The 15,447-nt window shown below is 37.8% G+C and overlaps 1 protein-coding gene across 1 annotated transcript in view; it reads right to left on the reverse strand.

Annotated features, from left to right (window-relative positions):
• Nucleotides 1-7: 7 nt before the first annotated feature.
• The window catches only part of PPP1R3A (protein phosphatase 1 regulatory subunit 3A), a 26,858-nt gene continuing 11,418 nt past the window's right edge, over nucleotides 8-15,447 (reverse strand). Inside the window, exons 2-4 of the mRNA XM_026867874.1 lie at nucleotides 5,324-5,382; nucleotides 5,077-5,213; nucleotides 8-2,865 (exon numbers count right to left, since the gene is read on the reverse strand). Of these exons, the coding sequence (XP_026723675.1) occupies nucleotides 313-2,865; nucleotides 5,077-5,213; nucleotides 5,324-5,382 (2,749 nt within the window). The 3' untranslated portion in view covers nucleotides 8-312. The remainder of the gene's footprint in view (nucleotides 2,866-5,076; nucleotides 5,214-5,323; nucleotides 5,383-15,447) is intronic.

A 15,447-nucleotide genomic window follows, 5' to 3' on the forward strand; every position in this document is an offset into this window, starting at 1 on the left:
GGGGGGGTTTAAGTACTAAAGAGATATGAAGCATTGCTTCTTTGTATCCTGCGAAGGAGCAACAGCTGTACTTCATTTTAACTTGATGTGCTTCAGAACTCATATTCATATAGGTATTTAATGATCCAAACATAATGGTCCTATATAGTATAATTACTTGTATGAAGGCTCAACTTCATATGTAATCTTTTTAAAAAGATTCTTCAGTGGAAAACTTGCTTTGGTTCTAACAATGAAAAAGCTCCTTAACAGTGAAGATGCTTTGGAGGGGTTGGACTACGGATCTTGAGCACAGTTGACAATCAAACAGTGTTATTCCTTCTTGACAGACTCCTCGTTTCTTCCTCCTTCACAATATAGCCAATATAAAGAGAACAGATAGAGTGCAAGACAAACCATCAAATCGTAGTGGTAGAGTGTTGCAGCAAATAGAAGAAAGACGAAGAAATACAAGATTTTGCAAGCAATATGTTTTAAACCTGGAGATTCATTAGGTAACTTACGTGCTTCACTCTTCTGGTTAGAAATACCTGTAGAATCAGAAATGTGTTGGCTTTCCTTTTGTGAGTCATCAAGCCACTTTAGTGTTTTCCCCTCAGTTATTAAATGGTCAGATTGAGAGCCTGTCCCTCCAGCTTCTTCAGTAGCCTTACTAATTAAAACCTCTGGCCTCAGTGACTTCTCTTGTTTGAACTCTGCTTGATGGAAACATTGATCTATATTCCTTCCTCTTCCTTCTCTAGAAATTGCTATGTCTGAAGTGGAAGGTACTTCTTTTTTTTCAGCTTCAGGAGAGAGGTTTTTATTAATACATGTCATTTCATTTGGTAGGTTTAAATCATACCCTGACTCAGCAGCAACCTTGTCAATGACTTTGAATTCAAAGTGTCTATGCAGATGCTCCATATTTCCTGCCACAGTGGAACCTTCAGAAGATGCCACTGAAGAGCTTTTGTAATGGTAACCAGGCACAGCATTTGTACCAGAAGGTGGCATTTTTGTTTCAGCTTTAGCATGTAAATAGGAAAGTGTACCAACACAGCTTTCTTCCCTATAGAGCTCTTCTGCTTCCTCACTGTATAGATGCTTCTGGGTGCTCAGGGAGGGACATTTAGATACTTCTGAATATAAACCCTGCTGCAAATCCTGTTTCCTTCCTGTAGCAGAAGCCTTCAGTGCTTCTCCTACAGGTAGAATATTGCCGATGTCTGGTTGTGCTTTGTCACATTTTTCCCTTCTATTGCATACAGACATCGTTTCTCCTTGCAGTGTTTCATGTACGCATGCATTATAAATACCTAAAACTGATTCCTTTTCAAATTCAGTGTCATATAATACACCCACTGTGTTGAGTTGACAAAGAGCATAATGTGAACCATCATTTCTCCCTTCATGTGTATCAAACGCTGTTTCCTTTTCCTCTGTGGGCCTGTCACTTACTGCAGTCTCTTGAGGTAGCTTAGCAATTACTGCTTTTTCACTGGCAGACATTTTTTCTGAAGCACTTTCTGATGTTGTTTTAATTATATAAGCTGTACCTGCTTTTGCTTCCTCTGCAATACCCTGCCCGGAGACAGAAGACTTTTCACAACTCTCTGCCTCCTGGCAAATAAACAACTCCTTTGTGGAAGATGTACTCCAAGGCCCTATGTTCCCCCTCGCTCCCCACCGAACCTCGCTACCCGTTTCCTGCCACCTCTGCTCCACGGGGTTTGCTTCATTTTCCTTTCCTATCAGTCTTCCTTTATTTGTGTTGTCTGACTTTCCTCTGTCTTTTAACCTTGTGAATACTCTGTGTTCCCGAGTGTCTTCAGCTCTCCTTTCATCCCCCAGAGAGGATGCCGGGGGATCTGCCTGTGCAGGCCTGGGTGCCTGTTTGTTGTCTTCAGCTGACAGAGGCATTGTGTTCAATGCTTTGGTGGCGTGTTTTCTATGTGACTTCAAAGGCTTGGGTGCTTCCTCCTCACCGATTAGTGCTAAGTCGGCTACTTCAATGACTTTCTTCTCCTTCCCTGCATCAGTGTTATAGTTCTTTCCTGACATTTCACCAACTCCATTTTTTTGCCTATATTGGCTTTTTGTGGAATCTATTGAGACATCAGCATGTGCAAAAGTATCGGCATATAAATCTCCTCTTAAATGTACCTGAACTTTGCTTTCAATCATCTTGATTTTTCCTTCATTTTTGTCAGCATCTGACAACAATGAATCCAGAGTTTGGTGAGCCATTTGTGGTGCCTGGTGCTCTGGAGCTGGATTAGCATTGCCATCCAGTGTCCCTGCTATGCATGCATTTAATTGCATGGATTCATCATGCTCTGGAGAAATGGATTCTGGTCTCACCTCACAGGCCCCTTTAGAGGTATCAGCAGTATCCTCACTGATGAATAACCTCTCCATCATCTTAGTTCCCAAGATGTTATCTGCTTCACCTTCTGAAATATCTGTGTGGATCTCTCCTTGTCGGCTTGAGACTGTAGCTGTGATATCGATAGCCTCATTCTGCTTTGTCCCCGGAAAATATTTTCCCAACAAAAGTCTTTCACTTGTAGGTTCCAAAGTATGTTCCAAAGAGCTCTCACTGCTGTTTACTGAGCCAGCAGTGACTTCCTTCCCTGATGGCTGACTATTATAATCTCTTAGGGAATACTTATCTTTATCTTTTAATTTTCCTTTTATCTCTTGAGAAGTGTTTTCAGATGAGGAACTCATAGGCACAGGGTGCAAGTCACTGCTTCCTTCTATACAGGTTAGCTTTTTCTCCAATCTTTCAGTTTCACTTGTAAAATTAACTGGTTCTGTTTTGTATAAATTCCTTTCATCTCTGGAAGAGGTATCTCTAGCTCCTGTGAAGTGCTGATTTAGCTGAAACAATAGGATAGAAAAGAATGATCAAAAAGCAATTTGCAAAAATATGCCAAATGAAGGAAGAAGAATTTTTTTATGAAAAGTTTTGTTTTCAGAAACAAAGCTTCTATGGAAACATGTTCCAAACCATTTGCAAAATTTGCATTGTATGTATTTTTTAACATAGGTAATGAGCTTTATGGTGATGCTGAAAAAAGCAGGAAATAAAACAGCATTCAGAACCCTCTCTCTTTATTCATGAATTCAGTAAGCCGCTAGTGCATTTTACACAAATTAAATCTGAAGAGAATATTCCCTTAAAGGGAGGCTAATTCATTCTCTATACATTCAGTTCTAGGTTTGAAGAGAGGAAGGCGTGAGGCAAGGGAGGAGGATCGGTGTTTAAATGAGGACACTGATACAGTACATCAAAGCCTGGTAATGTACGGTATTGTCCAGTAAAACAAAGACACATTTCACACTGACAAATACTGTAAGGATTATCTGTGCTTCATTTCTCTCAGGGACCATTTTACAGGCTTCAAACCAGCCTGGTTTTAGACAATCTGGTAAGACATGAGTTGGAAATGAGATTAGCGAAGTAAAAGGCCAGAAACTAATCACTCTCCCTCCTAGCTCCCAAATATCATATTGTATTATTCAGCTATACCTGCTTGTCATTGCACTCTCTTCTCACTTTAGCATAGTCACACTGATAGCACTAGCTGATCAATTAGAGGCTAGGTTCTTGGGCACCCCTTTATGCATTTGCACTTGCTGTAGATACAACCATTACAGTTTCTCTTATTAATATGTTTTCTGCAAAGCCTCTGCAAACTATTAATAGTAAAACGTCACTCAAAGAAAAGTGAGGGAGCTAATGTCTCTGCAAATTCTGTTTTAATGACCCTCTGCCAACCAGTGCTCAAGTGTATTTGAGTTCTTCGGTGATGCCAACTGTCAGGATTTAACAGTGAGATGCCTGTGTTTTTTTCCCCTCCTCATAACTGACATTTGCATGATCTCAATAATTATATGCAAATCTTACGATTTCCCCTTCTTCTCACATAAGGCTCATGTTACTTGTCAACTGCACAGCTGTCTAGTGAGCCAATGCCTGTGCATTTCAAAGATTTGGTTGTATTTCCATCTATTATAAGCCTTCATTGTTTAATTCATTAAAGAGCGCATAGTGCAAATTAACATCTAAATTATAGCTCCCTCTTCATTTATTGTATGGACAATCCTGGCAATTGATAAACAAACGGTTAAATTTGATCCTGCTGTTTGTAACAGGGTGAACTGAGAACAACAAGGGATTTTAAAGGTCCTCCTTTTTATGTCTCACCAAAAAAAAAAAAAGAAGATGTTGACTTTCAGGCAGTGAAAGGTCCAACAATAGGCAACAATTTTCAACTTTTTTTTAAGTAAAAGACAAGAAAAATTTATATTCAAATAAGGGGAACTTATTCTCTCTCTATCAATAAGAAAAAAAAAAAAGAATGGTTTTCATCTTCCTCCCCTGTCTGATTCAGCATTCACATTTTCACAGGTGAAGCTATTATAATCTATGATTATGAATCTATGCACCCAAATGATATGAGCTGAGAACAGACACTGAGAATAATAGATTGCTGTACGTGTCTCATTTATTGCCATTTTTTCTTTCATACTGAAAAATGCAAGCCAAACCACACATACATGCACACACACAAATCCAAATAGATTGAATGTTTACTGAGTGTAAAATTTATTATAAAAAATACCGATAAAGAAAAATCTGCTAATATAAATATATATTTGTTTTGCTCATGTAGCATGTTACATACTTATCGTTTGAAAAACCCCAAAAGCAAACAGTGCCATAAATACAATTTTACCCAATATAGAGCATTTATTTAAGAATATTTCCATCTTAGAGACTAGGAGGGGAGATTTTTTTAAATGCTACTATTCTAATTCATTCAAACTGTCATTTAGAGCCTCTGGTAAAGAAGTAAAAGGGAGAAGTCATTAATTTAAGACCAGAAAAAGTTGATGCACTATACTGAAATCAAAGCACCTTCTATTGTTGAATCAGTTAGAGATTCAATGAAAGTACAGACCAAGGCTTTACATTTGTAAATTAGTACATCAGTCAGCTCTGTTAAAAGGGGGCATTTCACCAGCTTTGAAGCACAAATGGATTCAAATAATTTAATACTGTAGATATAATTGTATAACACTTACCAGCAACTCTAATTCTTTTTCATCATCTTCATGATCACTTGGGTTGTATTCTGCATTTTTATCTTTTATATTTTCATTAACTGGTTTGGTGTCTTTGTCTTCAGCTTGTGAATAAACAATCTCTGGGATGTTTGTGTCTGAAGAGTTAACAAAAACATACTTGAATAATTTCCATGAGGTTGTTTGTTACATTATTTTTTAATTAACATGTGCAGTAAGGAAGAACTAATTAAACTGGATGTTGTACCTGAAGTCCTTGAATTATTCCATGTGTCATCATCAGACGTTGCCAATATTTCTTCTTTGCTGTTAAACAAAAAGAAACTTTCTGTGTTATTCTGAAAAAAATAGTTCTAATACCTTTTAGACTCAGATATAAAGACTGTAAGTTAATTACACAAAATTTTGAATGATGTTTGAAATTCTGTAAAAAACAGCTTTACAAAATGTAGCGCTTTTTGAGTGACCTGATATTAAGTCTCGACCAAAGAAAGAATTGGCCAAGAAAATGAAAATGTGTTGACCTTCAGATTAAATTGTAAAGCTGATTGGTTTTCCCAGGCCTTTTCTGAGAAAGCAGCACAAAGGTGATTAGATGGGTCAGTGACAGAAAAGCGCAACTTTGGGGTCAGACAAGGGTCTGGAAGGATATATGTGTTCAGGAGACCAGGCGTCTCTCTTGTTCATATTTTTCAAATATTTCTATGTATACAGAGATCACTGGAAAAAGACATCTTTGTTACCTAAAATAAATCAAAAGATTCTCCCTGCATGTATACAGTATAAATTCTGTTGCTAAGCTATGCCTGGCTGGCAGGAACAAATCCTGCTTCCCTGCAGCCAGTGCAATTTTTGCTGTTGCTTTGCTGGCTGTGAAAACAAAGGCCAGGTCCAACATGACAAACACCTACAGAGAGATGCTCAGTGCCTGCAGACCTCATCAATACCAATGCAAAGTGATAGCAGTTTGAATTGCATGCTTATAGGAATGTAACCTTTAGTGGAAACGGGGAAAAAAAATATAAAAAGAATGTCACTTATGTAAAATGTAAATTATTATACCACTCCTAATGACTTCTCTATGAGGAGCAATTTTTTTTTCTGTAGGTCTTAATTTATGCATTTTTCAACCAGTCGTCCACCTCTGTTACAGAAAATTACTTTCTAATTTTCAAATATTAATCTTTTCCCCTTCTATTTTCTCCTAGCGTCTTTCATTTGAATTGATGTAACATTAACTCTGCCACCTAAATGCTTAATTCAGAAGGAGGATGCTAAATTTATACTCTGTCAAAAGAACCTAGACATCGTCTGTCACCAACTTTTTAAAATCCAGCCTTTATAGGGATTGCCAGACTAAAGAAGACAGAAGATCCTGCCAGTCTAGCACCTAATCTCTGATGCTGGCCACCATCAGATACTTCAGGGGAAGATGTAAAGTTTTTGTAGGAAAATACTTGATTTGCACTACTCTATTAAATTTCCTGTTGGCCTTTTGTTGTTAGAAGCTGTCCTTGAAGCACAAGATTCCATGCTCTCTCAACAGCTCTTTTTCACCATTAATTGCAATAATGCTGAATATTCTTGCTATCCATCTGAATGTCATGTCACTCTTGAATTCGGGTCCATGCTTAGCCTCTGAACGTTTCTCACTTCCCTACTCACACTGAGTTGTACTTTCCCCTGCCATCAGTTGCTATAATCTGCAGTTCATCATGAAAAGGCTGGCAGAGCCTTTATTTTCAGTAGTCTGTGGTGCTTTTAAGGTAAATCATTACTGCTTATTATTTATACATCATTATGCTTTTTTATTTTACTGTTCAAATGCTTGTCCTAGGGTTACATCTTGTTCCCAACTTTCTTCTGCCCTTTTGCATCTTTTTCACCTACCTTCTTCCATGAGACTGTGTAGGTTGGGGCTTTACTGTGAGACAAATGCATTAGAGCATTTAGGTTCTAATAGGTCGTCTGCAAAAGCCCTGAATTAGGAGCCAAAACAGGTATAACACTGAATGGAGTCAGTCAACCCAAAATAATGACCCCCAAACCACATGGGCACAGCAGGAAACCTTCTACTGCTATCCAGTGGGGGGGAAAAAAAGAGTGTCTCAAAGCTTTTCTTAAAATCTAACTGGCTACCTGCAGCTTTTAGCCATGTGGATGCAAGTCTCAGGAAGCAGGAATAGCATCCTTTGATGCTAGAAGGGGCCTCATCTTAAAGGAATGGAGTTTGACACAGTTTTTTCTGTCAAGAAGCATTCCCAGAAGAAGGGGAGATGATAATGCCCATATCTAACATAATAGCACATTGGCAGCCAGAGCTGGCATCCAAGATGCAGTGGTACTTTCAGCTTATATCACACCCTGATGAGATGAAAAACCAGACTGCACACACATCCAAAAAGTACCCGAATTATCAGGATGCAGACTGTTTTAGGAGAAACCGAAGGGCAGATTTCCCTACTGCTCTTGAAGTTGGATGTAAAAACAGGACCCTCACTCTTTAGCTTACTCTACATTCCTTTAAGAAAAGAGAAATTCTGGATTCTGTCTCTTGTTCCTTGTGTTCCACATCCAGCGATTATTTTTGGTTTGGATTACCAACTTTTCAGTGTAAAATACAGACATAGTTTTTGAAAAAGGATGCTAAGAAGGAGCACCTATTTCTTCAACCTTTAAATGAGCAAGTATAAAACTGCTTCAAGCTGGATGCTTATGGGCATGTGCCAGAATGGGGTCTACCTTATCTAGCCTTAGTTTTCTAAGCACCTGGGCTCAGGCAGTCACATACATCACCCCTATCATCAGCAATGAGAGGTTAACAATTCTGAAGGGAGATTCTTTTCCTCTGTCATGGACACCATGAGTGAGATGGAGTGACATATCCTTCAAAGGAGGTTCTTTGCCTCTGGAAGAGACTGACCGTAATAGGAACCTACAGTGACTACCCTAGGCTGGAACCATACATTTTAGATAACTGAAATTAGCTGAATGAATCTCATCTTGTAACTCTAAATTCAAACTGTAACATAGCTACTGAGTTTTAAGTGGCTGGAGCTGTAACACACAGTGTATGACCTGAGCATCTCAGTTTTACTTTTGTTGTGATGAGATTTGAATTTGTCCTTAATTCTTGTTCTAGCAGCATCTAGAGCCCTAGTCCACAAGTTTCTTTTCACAGCTGCAACACAGGTAATAAATAGTGATGATAATGCAGCCTCACAGCCTGGATCCACACTGCAGGGCTTGTAACATAACTTCTTTCATGTTGCACTGAATTTTATAAAGATGGATGGTTTATAGACCATTATTTGTGTACACCTGTCCTGCAAATAGCCAAGCGCAGGGAAAGTCAGCATAACAGCTATTTTCCTTATTTTACTTCTACATCAGAAATATCTGTTATCATATAATATCTAGTGGCAAATCTAAAATTAACCTAAATTAAGGATATTGATACTGCAGTATTTGAGGATCATGAGGAGCATAAACAAATAGTCATTTAACAGCACTACTTAAATGTAAGTCATACAAAGATCTGAGACTACAGGTGCATACAACTACAGAAAAATTTCAAACTTACATATACACCTTAAAGACTGAGACACTTTCCAAAAGCCAATAAAAATTACCCCCTTCATCAAACAGTGTCAATTAAAGGGTGTTTGCCTAGTTAGTAAGGTTTCTGACTCAACGTTTTTTCTCCATATTTCTCTGAAAAGTTCCTAGCTCACTATCACAATTCCATGACCAGATTTTTTAATTATAATATTAATTAAGCTTTTGCTTTGTAAATCAGTTATCTCTCTGTTGTGCTGGGTGGTCTAAATGTGTCTACTTTGTGTAGGGAGAGACAAAAAAATTCTTAAAAATGTTTACTTCTCAGTAAGTGATCCAGGCATTCTGACAACAATGAGAGCTAGAAAAATCAATTGTATCAGCGATTGCAGTTTCCATCCAGCATAAGTAGCTGTATACCTGCAGAAGCCCAATTGTTTTTTCTTGTTCAGCTGCATGGGACACATCTTCATAAAATGCATCATGAATTTAGGAATTTCTATGAGCTTAAAAAACCCCACCTTATGCTTATATGATTCATTCTTGATGGAATTATCATTCACTTGGACTGAATGATAAAAGAAAGCAGGAATAAAAACAGGTCATCACTGTACTTTTGCATTTAGAAAGAACAAATGGGAAGTTCAGGGACTAGTTAGTAGGACTGAGATGACTGAAAACTTGATGGACATTATGCAAAAGTGTTCAGAAGTCCAAAAGTTATGTGGAACTGGCATCCCAAAAAGAGAAAAAAAAGTTAAACTTGAACCCTAAAGATGTGGAGTAGTTAGACAATGTGATGAGAAAAACAAATTAATTAGCCAATAAACAATATTCCTTTGACTTCAGAAAGGGCGGAGATAAAGTAAGACATGTCAAGATTTTTTTTTAAATTAAATAGTAATTTTTTCTAGAAGTGAGGTTTGATAAATATTTCAGATAATCTATGTATAACCCCACAATGAGAAGCCTTCTAAACTTTTCTACCACAGTGCTAGGAGTGGGGCAGAATCTTATAGGAACAGAGATCTTACAGGGCATAACTGTTAGGAATGGAGATTTAGAAAATCATATTATTTCATGCAGTCTGGGAGCAGAACTTGGTGTTTAAATATGCTCTAATTAAGAGGAGCAGATAATCTCCAACCCAAAACAGAGACTGAGCAGAGGAAATCACACATTGGTTTAAAATCTTTGTTATTCAAATCTATCAAATTGGAACTGATACTACTGTAGCAGTATCAGAAGAGTAGGAAAAGTAGTAGCTATATCTAGGAAAAAGAAGAGTAGTGTCAGGGCAACCAAGGCCCAGGTGACTTCAGAAAGTTTTCACAACAGATTTAGAATAAAACTTAAATGAAAGAATAAATACAGATAAATGGAAAATGGCATAAAACCACCAGAATCACTTCATACTATTTGTCTTTGATAAGATTACTATATTTCCCTTGTCTAAAAATCAGTTATCTAATCTATCTGGACTTCATTAAAGCATTTGTTGTGCAGCCACATGGGAAAATTATTAATTAAATTGGAGAAGAGGGAGATGAGTACAAGAGCTGGGTGGTGGGAGAGGGGCTTGGTGCCGAGTGGGGGCCCACGAGCTGGGCTGCACGGAGCTGACAGACATCACAGAGGAATTGGAAAGGACCGGTTGTGTAATCAGACTTACTCAGTCATGTTATTAAAGACCAAGGCACAAAAAGTCAAAGTTAAATTAAATCCGCAGCAGATAGGAAGTTGGGAGACACGGCCAAAGCAGAGGAGGATTGAAAGAAATGGGTGGCCTGGAGGATCAGAATAATAGATAAGGGATGAAATTCAAAATTATGAAGTGCCAGGTTATACATTTAGGGACTAAAAAGAGTTTCTGCCACAAAATGAGGGCTCAGAAATTGGAAGAAACAGGTGAACAAGAAAAATCTGAGTTTGTTTTTGGCAGAAAACATTTCCAAGGCATTGATGTGAGATGACCATGGCAATAAGGCAAACGTAGTTCTCCAGTAATGTGGCAGAGAAGGTATTCCCAGTAATGAAAGATTTCCAAGAAATATTCATGTCATGGCACCAGGAACTAGTAAGAACTAGTCTGGAACATTTGTATATTATGTTCAAGAAAGATTAATTCAAACTAGAACAGGTGCAGAAGAGGACTACACGAAGACTGGCAGGATGAAAAATCTATATTAACCAAGGAGATAAATTGAGTATTTCTATTCTCAGCCTAGCAAAATAGTCTGAGAGAAGAAATAAATGCCCTCTGTTAATATAGCAAAGGGGTAAATACTGAGAGGACAGAAAAGATACTAAGCAGCAAGACTCTGCTAATGTATTAATAGAATGAGTTCACAAAAACATTTGTTGTGGAAACTTAAAGGAAGATCTGTAAACGTTAGAAAACTATATCCTGTCATTTTTTCTGTGCAAGTACCAGGTGCAACAAACTGAAAAGGTCTTGGTGAGGAAAAATGGATATATTTTTGTGTATGGGATTATGTAACACGTTTACCAAGGGATAAGACTTCATGGTCCCATAGTACCAGTCCAGCCAGACCTACTTCAGATGTTCCTATGCAGCTATATGCCCTGAGAGTTAAGCTTTCAGGAGCACACATTTCACTGTGGAACAGCAGGTGCTTTGGTCTTGTCTGAAATAGGTTTGGGACTATAGCCAGGAGCAAGTAATCTCTTCATAATGGGTGAGATTGTTATAGCTTGTTGTGGTTTTAATTCACACACCAATATTTGGCAGAAGTTGTGTCAGTATGTTTGTATAACCTGCTGCACTGTTCACTTTGTTCTGTATTATATCCACTTATGTTAGATCTTAATACCTAAATCACAAGATATTTATTATACAATATGTAGGAAAACACTAAAATTGTTGGAGTACAGAGTATAGAAAGATGAAAATGTACCTGTAAAACTCTTGAAATGAATGCAACCTGAACAATTTTATACTATCACATGTTTAACAGAAAATGTGGGAATATATTATTTAGTCTGAAATTTAAAGAGGTATAGGAACATTAAAGTATTTAAAGAGTATATATCTCAAATATTTAGCAAAAACATTTAAGAGGGAAAAAAGTTTCCAATACAAATTTATTTAAAAAAACAGATATGCTTAGGCTCTCGCAGAATTTTTCATGCTTTTGGTTTTTACTTCAAGGTGGATTCAAAATCAAAATGATCCTCTTCTACCCTGAAGCTGAGGTGAAGCCAAAATGTCCTCATGAAAAGAGCTGGCAAGATGATTGAAATTGCTAACCAAACACTAATTCTATTTTAATTTCAGGTCAGGTTTCTAAACTTAAGAGGAGCCTAATACAGCAGCAACCTTCAATACAACTAGTGCTTTTGGATCTAGTGCCAAAAATAGCCAGCCTTGCTGAAGAATGATGCTACTGGGATGTAAACAACATACAAGATACAACAAACAAGATACAAGAAAAGAAGTCGTTAAATATGTCAGCAATGTTTTACTGAGAAGCAGAAGAGCAAAAAGTAAATTACTGCACGTAAATGCTCAGGTTTGAAAAGTCACTGGGGCCAAATGGAAATCCTGCACAGAACTGTAACCCCACAGAGCTGGGGAGAGGAGGGGTACATTGGGAGGGAAGGGCTGGTGGTTTTCTTTGGTTATTTTTGTATCATTAGCAGCAGATGTCATACCAAAAGGAAGAAGAGGAGGAAATAGCTATATTTATTTAAGAAACCCCAAGCAATAACAAAATTATTTTAAAGATTTCACATGCACATTGGAAGCAGAAATCCTGTAAAATGTTTGGAGGAGTTGGGTTAAAAGAATATTGATGAGAAACTAAATAAAGGATTTTCCACATGTAATACTGAACTTCAGTAGTATCATATGCAATGTTATTCAAAACCCATGAACATACAACAAAAATAAATTTCTAAGGAAGAAGAAATTTTGGAAAGCAGTAGGAAAGACTACTGTATAAAATTCTAATCAGAATTTTAAAGTTCTATTAAAGACACAGTAGAGTAAGAATTCAACACATTTTTTTTACTAAATTAATCTTCCCTGAACAGTTGGCTTACTGGAAAATTACATTTAAAATATCGCTCTATTTATACTGGTCTTAAAATACCAGTGGGACAGGGGAGAAAATATTAGCAAAACCAATTCATGGAGAGAAGAACATGTAAGAAGGGAAAAAAAGTTGGTACTATTAAAAAAAAACCAAAACAAAACAAAACCAAAAACAAACAAAAACCAACAAAACCAAACCAAACAAAACATAAGCTTGATTCTGGTCTCGTTATCATGGTGAGACTACCACTGAAGATATATCCCACCCATCCTCTGGGCTCTAGATCCAAATCAGGTGCTAGCTTCTCTCTCTTTGTCTGACAACTCATGAAAGAGGTTTGGAAGCCACCAATGATCCTGGTGTGTGGATCTCCAATGTGCAGACTTTGACTTCTCTTGTGATAGGGTCTCTGTAGTTAATTCTATTCCATCTCCCTCACTGAATATATGAACTAAATATTTGACAGGTGATATAAACTCATTCTTTGCCTCCATGAGGTTCAGTCCAAAATTCACTATAGGGACAAGTCTGCTACTGATTTACATTGGTGCCTGTGTTATCAACTGTTGAAGTCATAGTCTTATAATACAACCACTCCACAACTTCTTATCACACATGGTTCCAGCACCCTGTAAATATTAGACTCAAGCTCTGGTACTGGCAGAGAATTCACAGCCTTGCTCAAGAAGGGGAGGTACAACCTTGGCTTGAAGCCACCTTTGTGCTTCTTCAGGCCTTGCCTCACTGTGCCTCAGCACAAGCCCAAGTCCATAAGGTGGTGTGGAGATGACAAGGAAGCTGAGGATTACCTGCCTTTGCATCGACATGAGAGGGCATATACCGTCTTTCTCCTCTGGAGAATTTCTAACATGGGAGACTGTGCCTGCTGGAGGTGTATCATACAAGCCTCCTCACCAAGCAATGCTTGACCTCTTATTTCTGGGCATTTGAAAACTGACAGGCTACAAAATGTCTGCAGCAGAACCACATGCAGTGGGACGTCTTTATGTGCAACCATCTATGTGTTGTGGAGAGAAGCCATTACGTAAGTGCTCAGTTTCCCAGGACCAGACGAGTACCACTCAGAGAGGCTCCAGTGCCCAGCAGTGCCTGACAGTCAGGCTGGTGGGCAGTAGGATCTGGCCTCATCCAGAAGTCTATCTGCAAGTTGTACCTACCCAGGCTTTGAGCTCCCTGTGGCTAAAGAAGAGAAGGAGCTTTGATAAAAATAAGGAGCAAAATAATTGTTATTGCAGGAATTGGTGCTTATTTCTGATTTGTTTACTTGCACATTTTATCTAAATGAAGGCAGAATATAATTTTTATGAAAGTTATGCTCTTATGTGGAATTGACACTAATGAATGCAAGGCCCTTTCCCCCTCTTGTTTGTACCATCAAATTAATTAGCTCTACTGTGACATGAGTATTTTTCTCAAGCAGTTCAAGGCTTGAACATTTTCCTTTCTTTTTCTAAAGGGCATCTTCCGTGCCCTTTATCTACCATAAGAATCATGCATCACTTGTATTTTTCACAACTAATGCTGTTTATTATAAAAACTGATTGTGATGTGAAGATTGTTATACTGTGTGGCAAATTGCCCAAACAATTACTGTAAATGCATGAGCCATAAACTGTACTGCCAAGGACACTGGTAGGTTAGCTCCTATAAAAGAAACAATTAGAGTCTGAGGTGAAAATAATAGAGATGAGATGACAGTTATTGAAAAGGCAGAACATCCAGTTTAATGTTGTAAATATAGGTTTGTGGATTACACTGATGGTTTTAAAGTGTTCATGGCTTATTGAATGGAATAGAATATTACATACTTTAGAATGGGGCCATAATTATTCCTTTTTAATTGTGATGTCTGATGCATTTGTGAGCAGTTGTTGAGAACATCCTCACATTATACTGATTCTGGTTCTAAATTATCATCCTGCTCCAAGGGTTTGGGTTTATTTTATTATTTTACTTTTTTAGCATTTTGTTGTTCAGGGTCTGTTCTGAACAAAGTATTTTCTCTTGAGGAACTTAGAGTGCTTAGAGGGTTACAGCAATAATTATTTCAGTTTCAGCCTACACACTTCACTGCTTTAAATCATCATTAGAAGTTTCATCCCTCAGCAACTCCTGCTGAGACAGTCTTAAACTCCTAGAAACCATTAGGTAAGAATAGCTTATCTTTATAACAATTTGTATATAAAGATATTGATGAGAATTTGCTAGAAATTAAGGGAATACATTTTTTTCCTTAGGAATCATCTAAATACAGAAAAAGGGTTTTTATGATTGCTAAAGAATTTCAATCATTCAAACCAATTTGCAGCATATGAAAATCAGGGCGCATGAAAAAAGACATGCACCCGTCAAGAAGACACGTTGCAATAGACTATGGTGGATAATGAAGAAAATACAAGAAAAATTACATTACTGCATGAGAAGATTAAATGGTCCTCTGCTCTTTTAAGATAGGACATAGGGATAAAACCCAGTGAAATGAAATTCAGATATTAGATCATAAGGAGAGCACTACACAACTGGACACAATTATAACTGGCCAAGAAGACAGAGGTGCTGGGCACGTAAAATCAGAACTGGGGCAAGTCTTTCCAGGGTTTGTGAGGAGACGACAAAGTAAGCAGCAGAGCAAAGGCAGCAACCAGCAAAAGGCAGCCTGTGTCAACACTGAAGCATGTGAGAGTCTGAAGTAACAAATCCATTAGTGGGGCTGGAGTGGGGGCGGCGGGGGGGG

This window comes from Athene cunicularia, assembly GCF_003259725.1.
Source record: "Athene cunicularia isolate RWA chromosome 1 unlocalized genomic scaffold, athCun1 chr1_part2, whole genome shotgun sequence".
In the NCBI taxonomy this organism is placed as follows: Eukaryota; Metazoa; Chordata; class Aves; order Strigiformes; family Strigidae; genus Athene; species Athene cunicularia.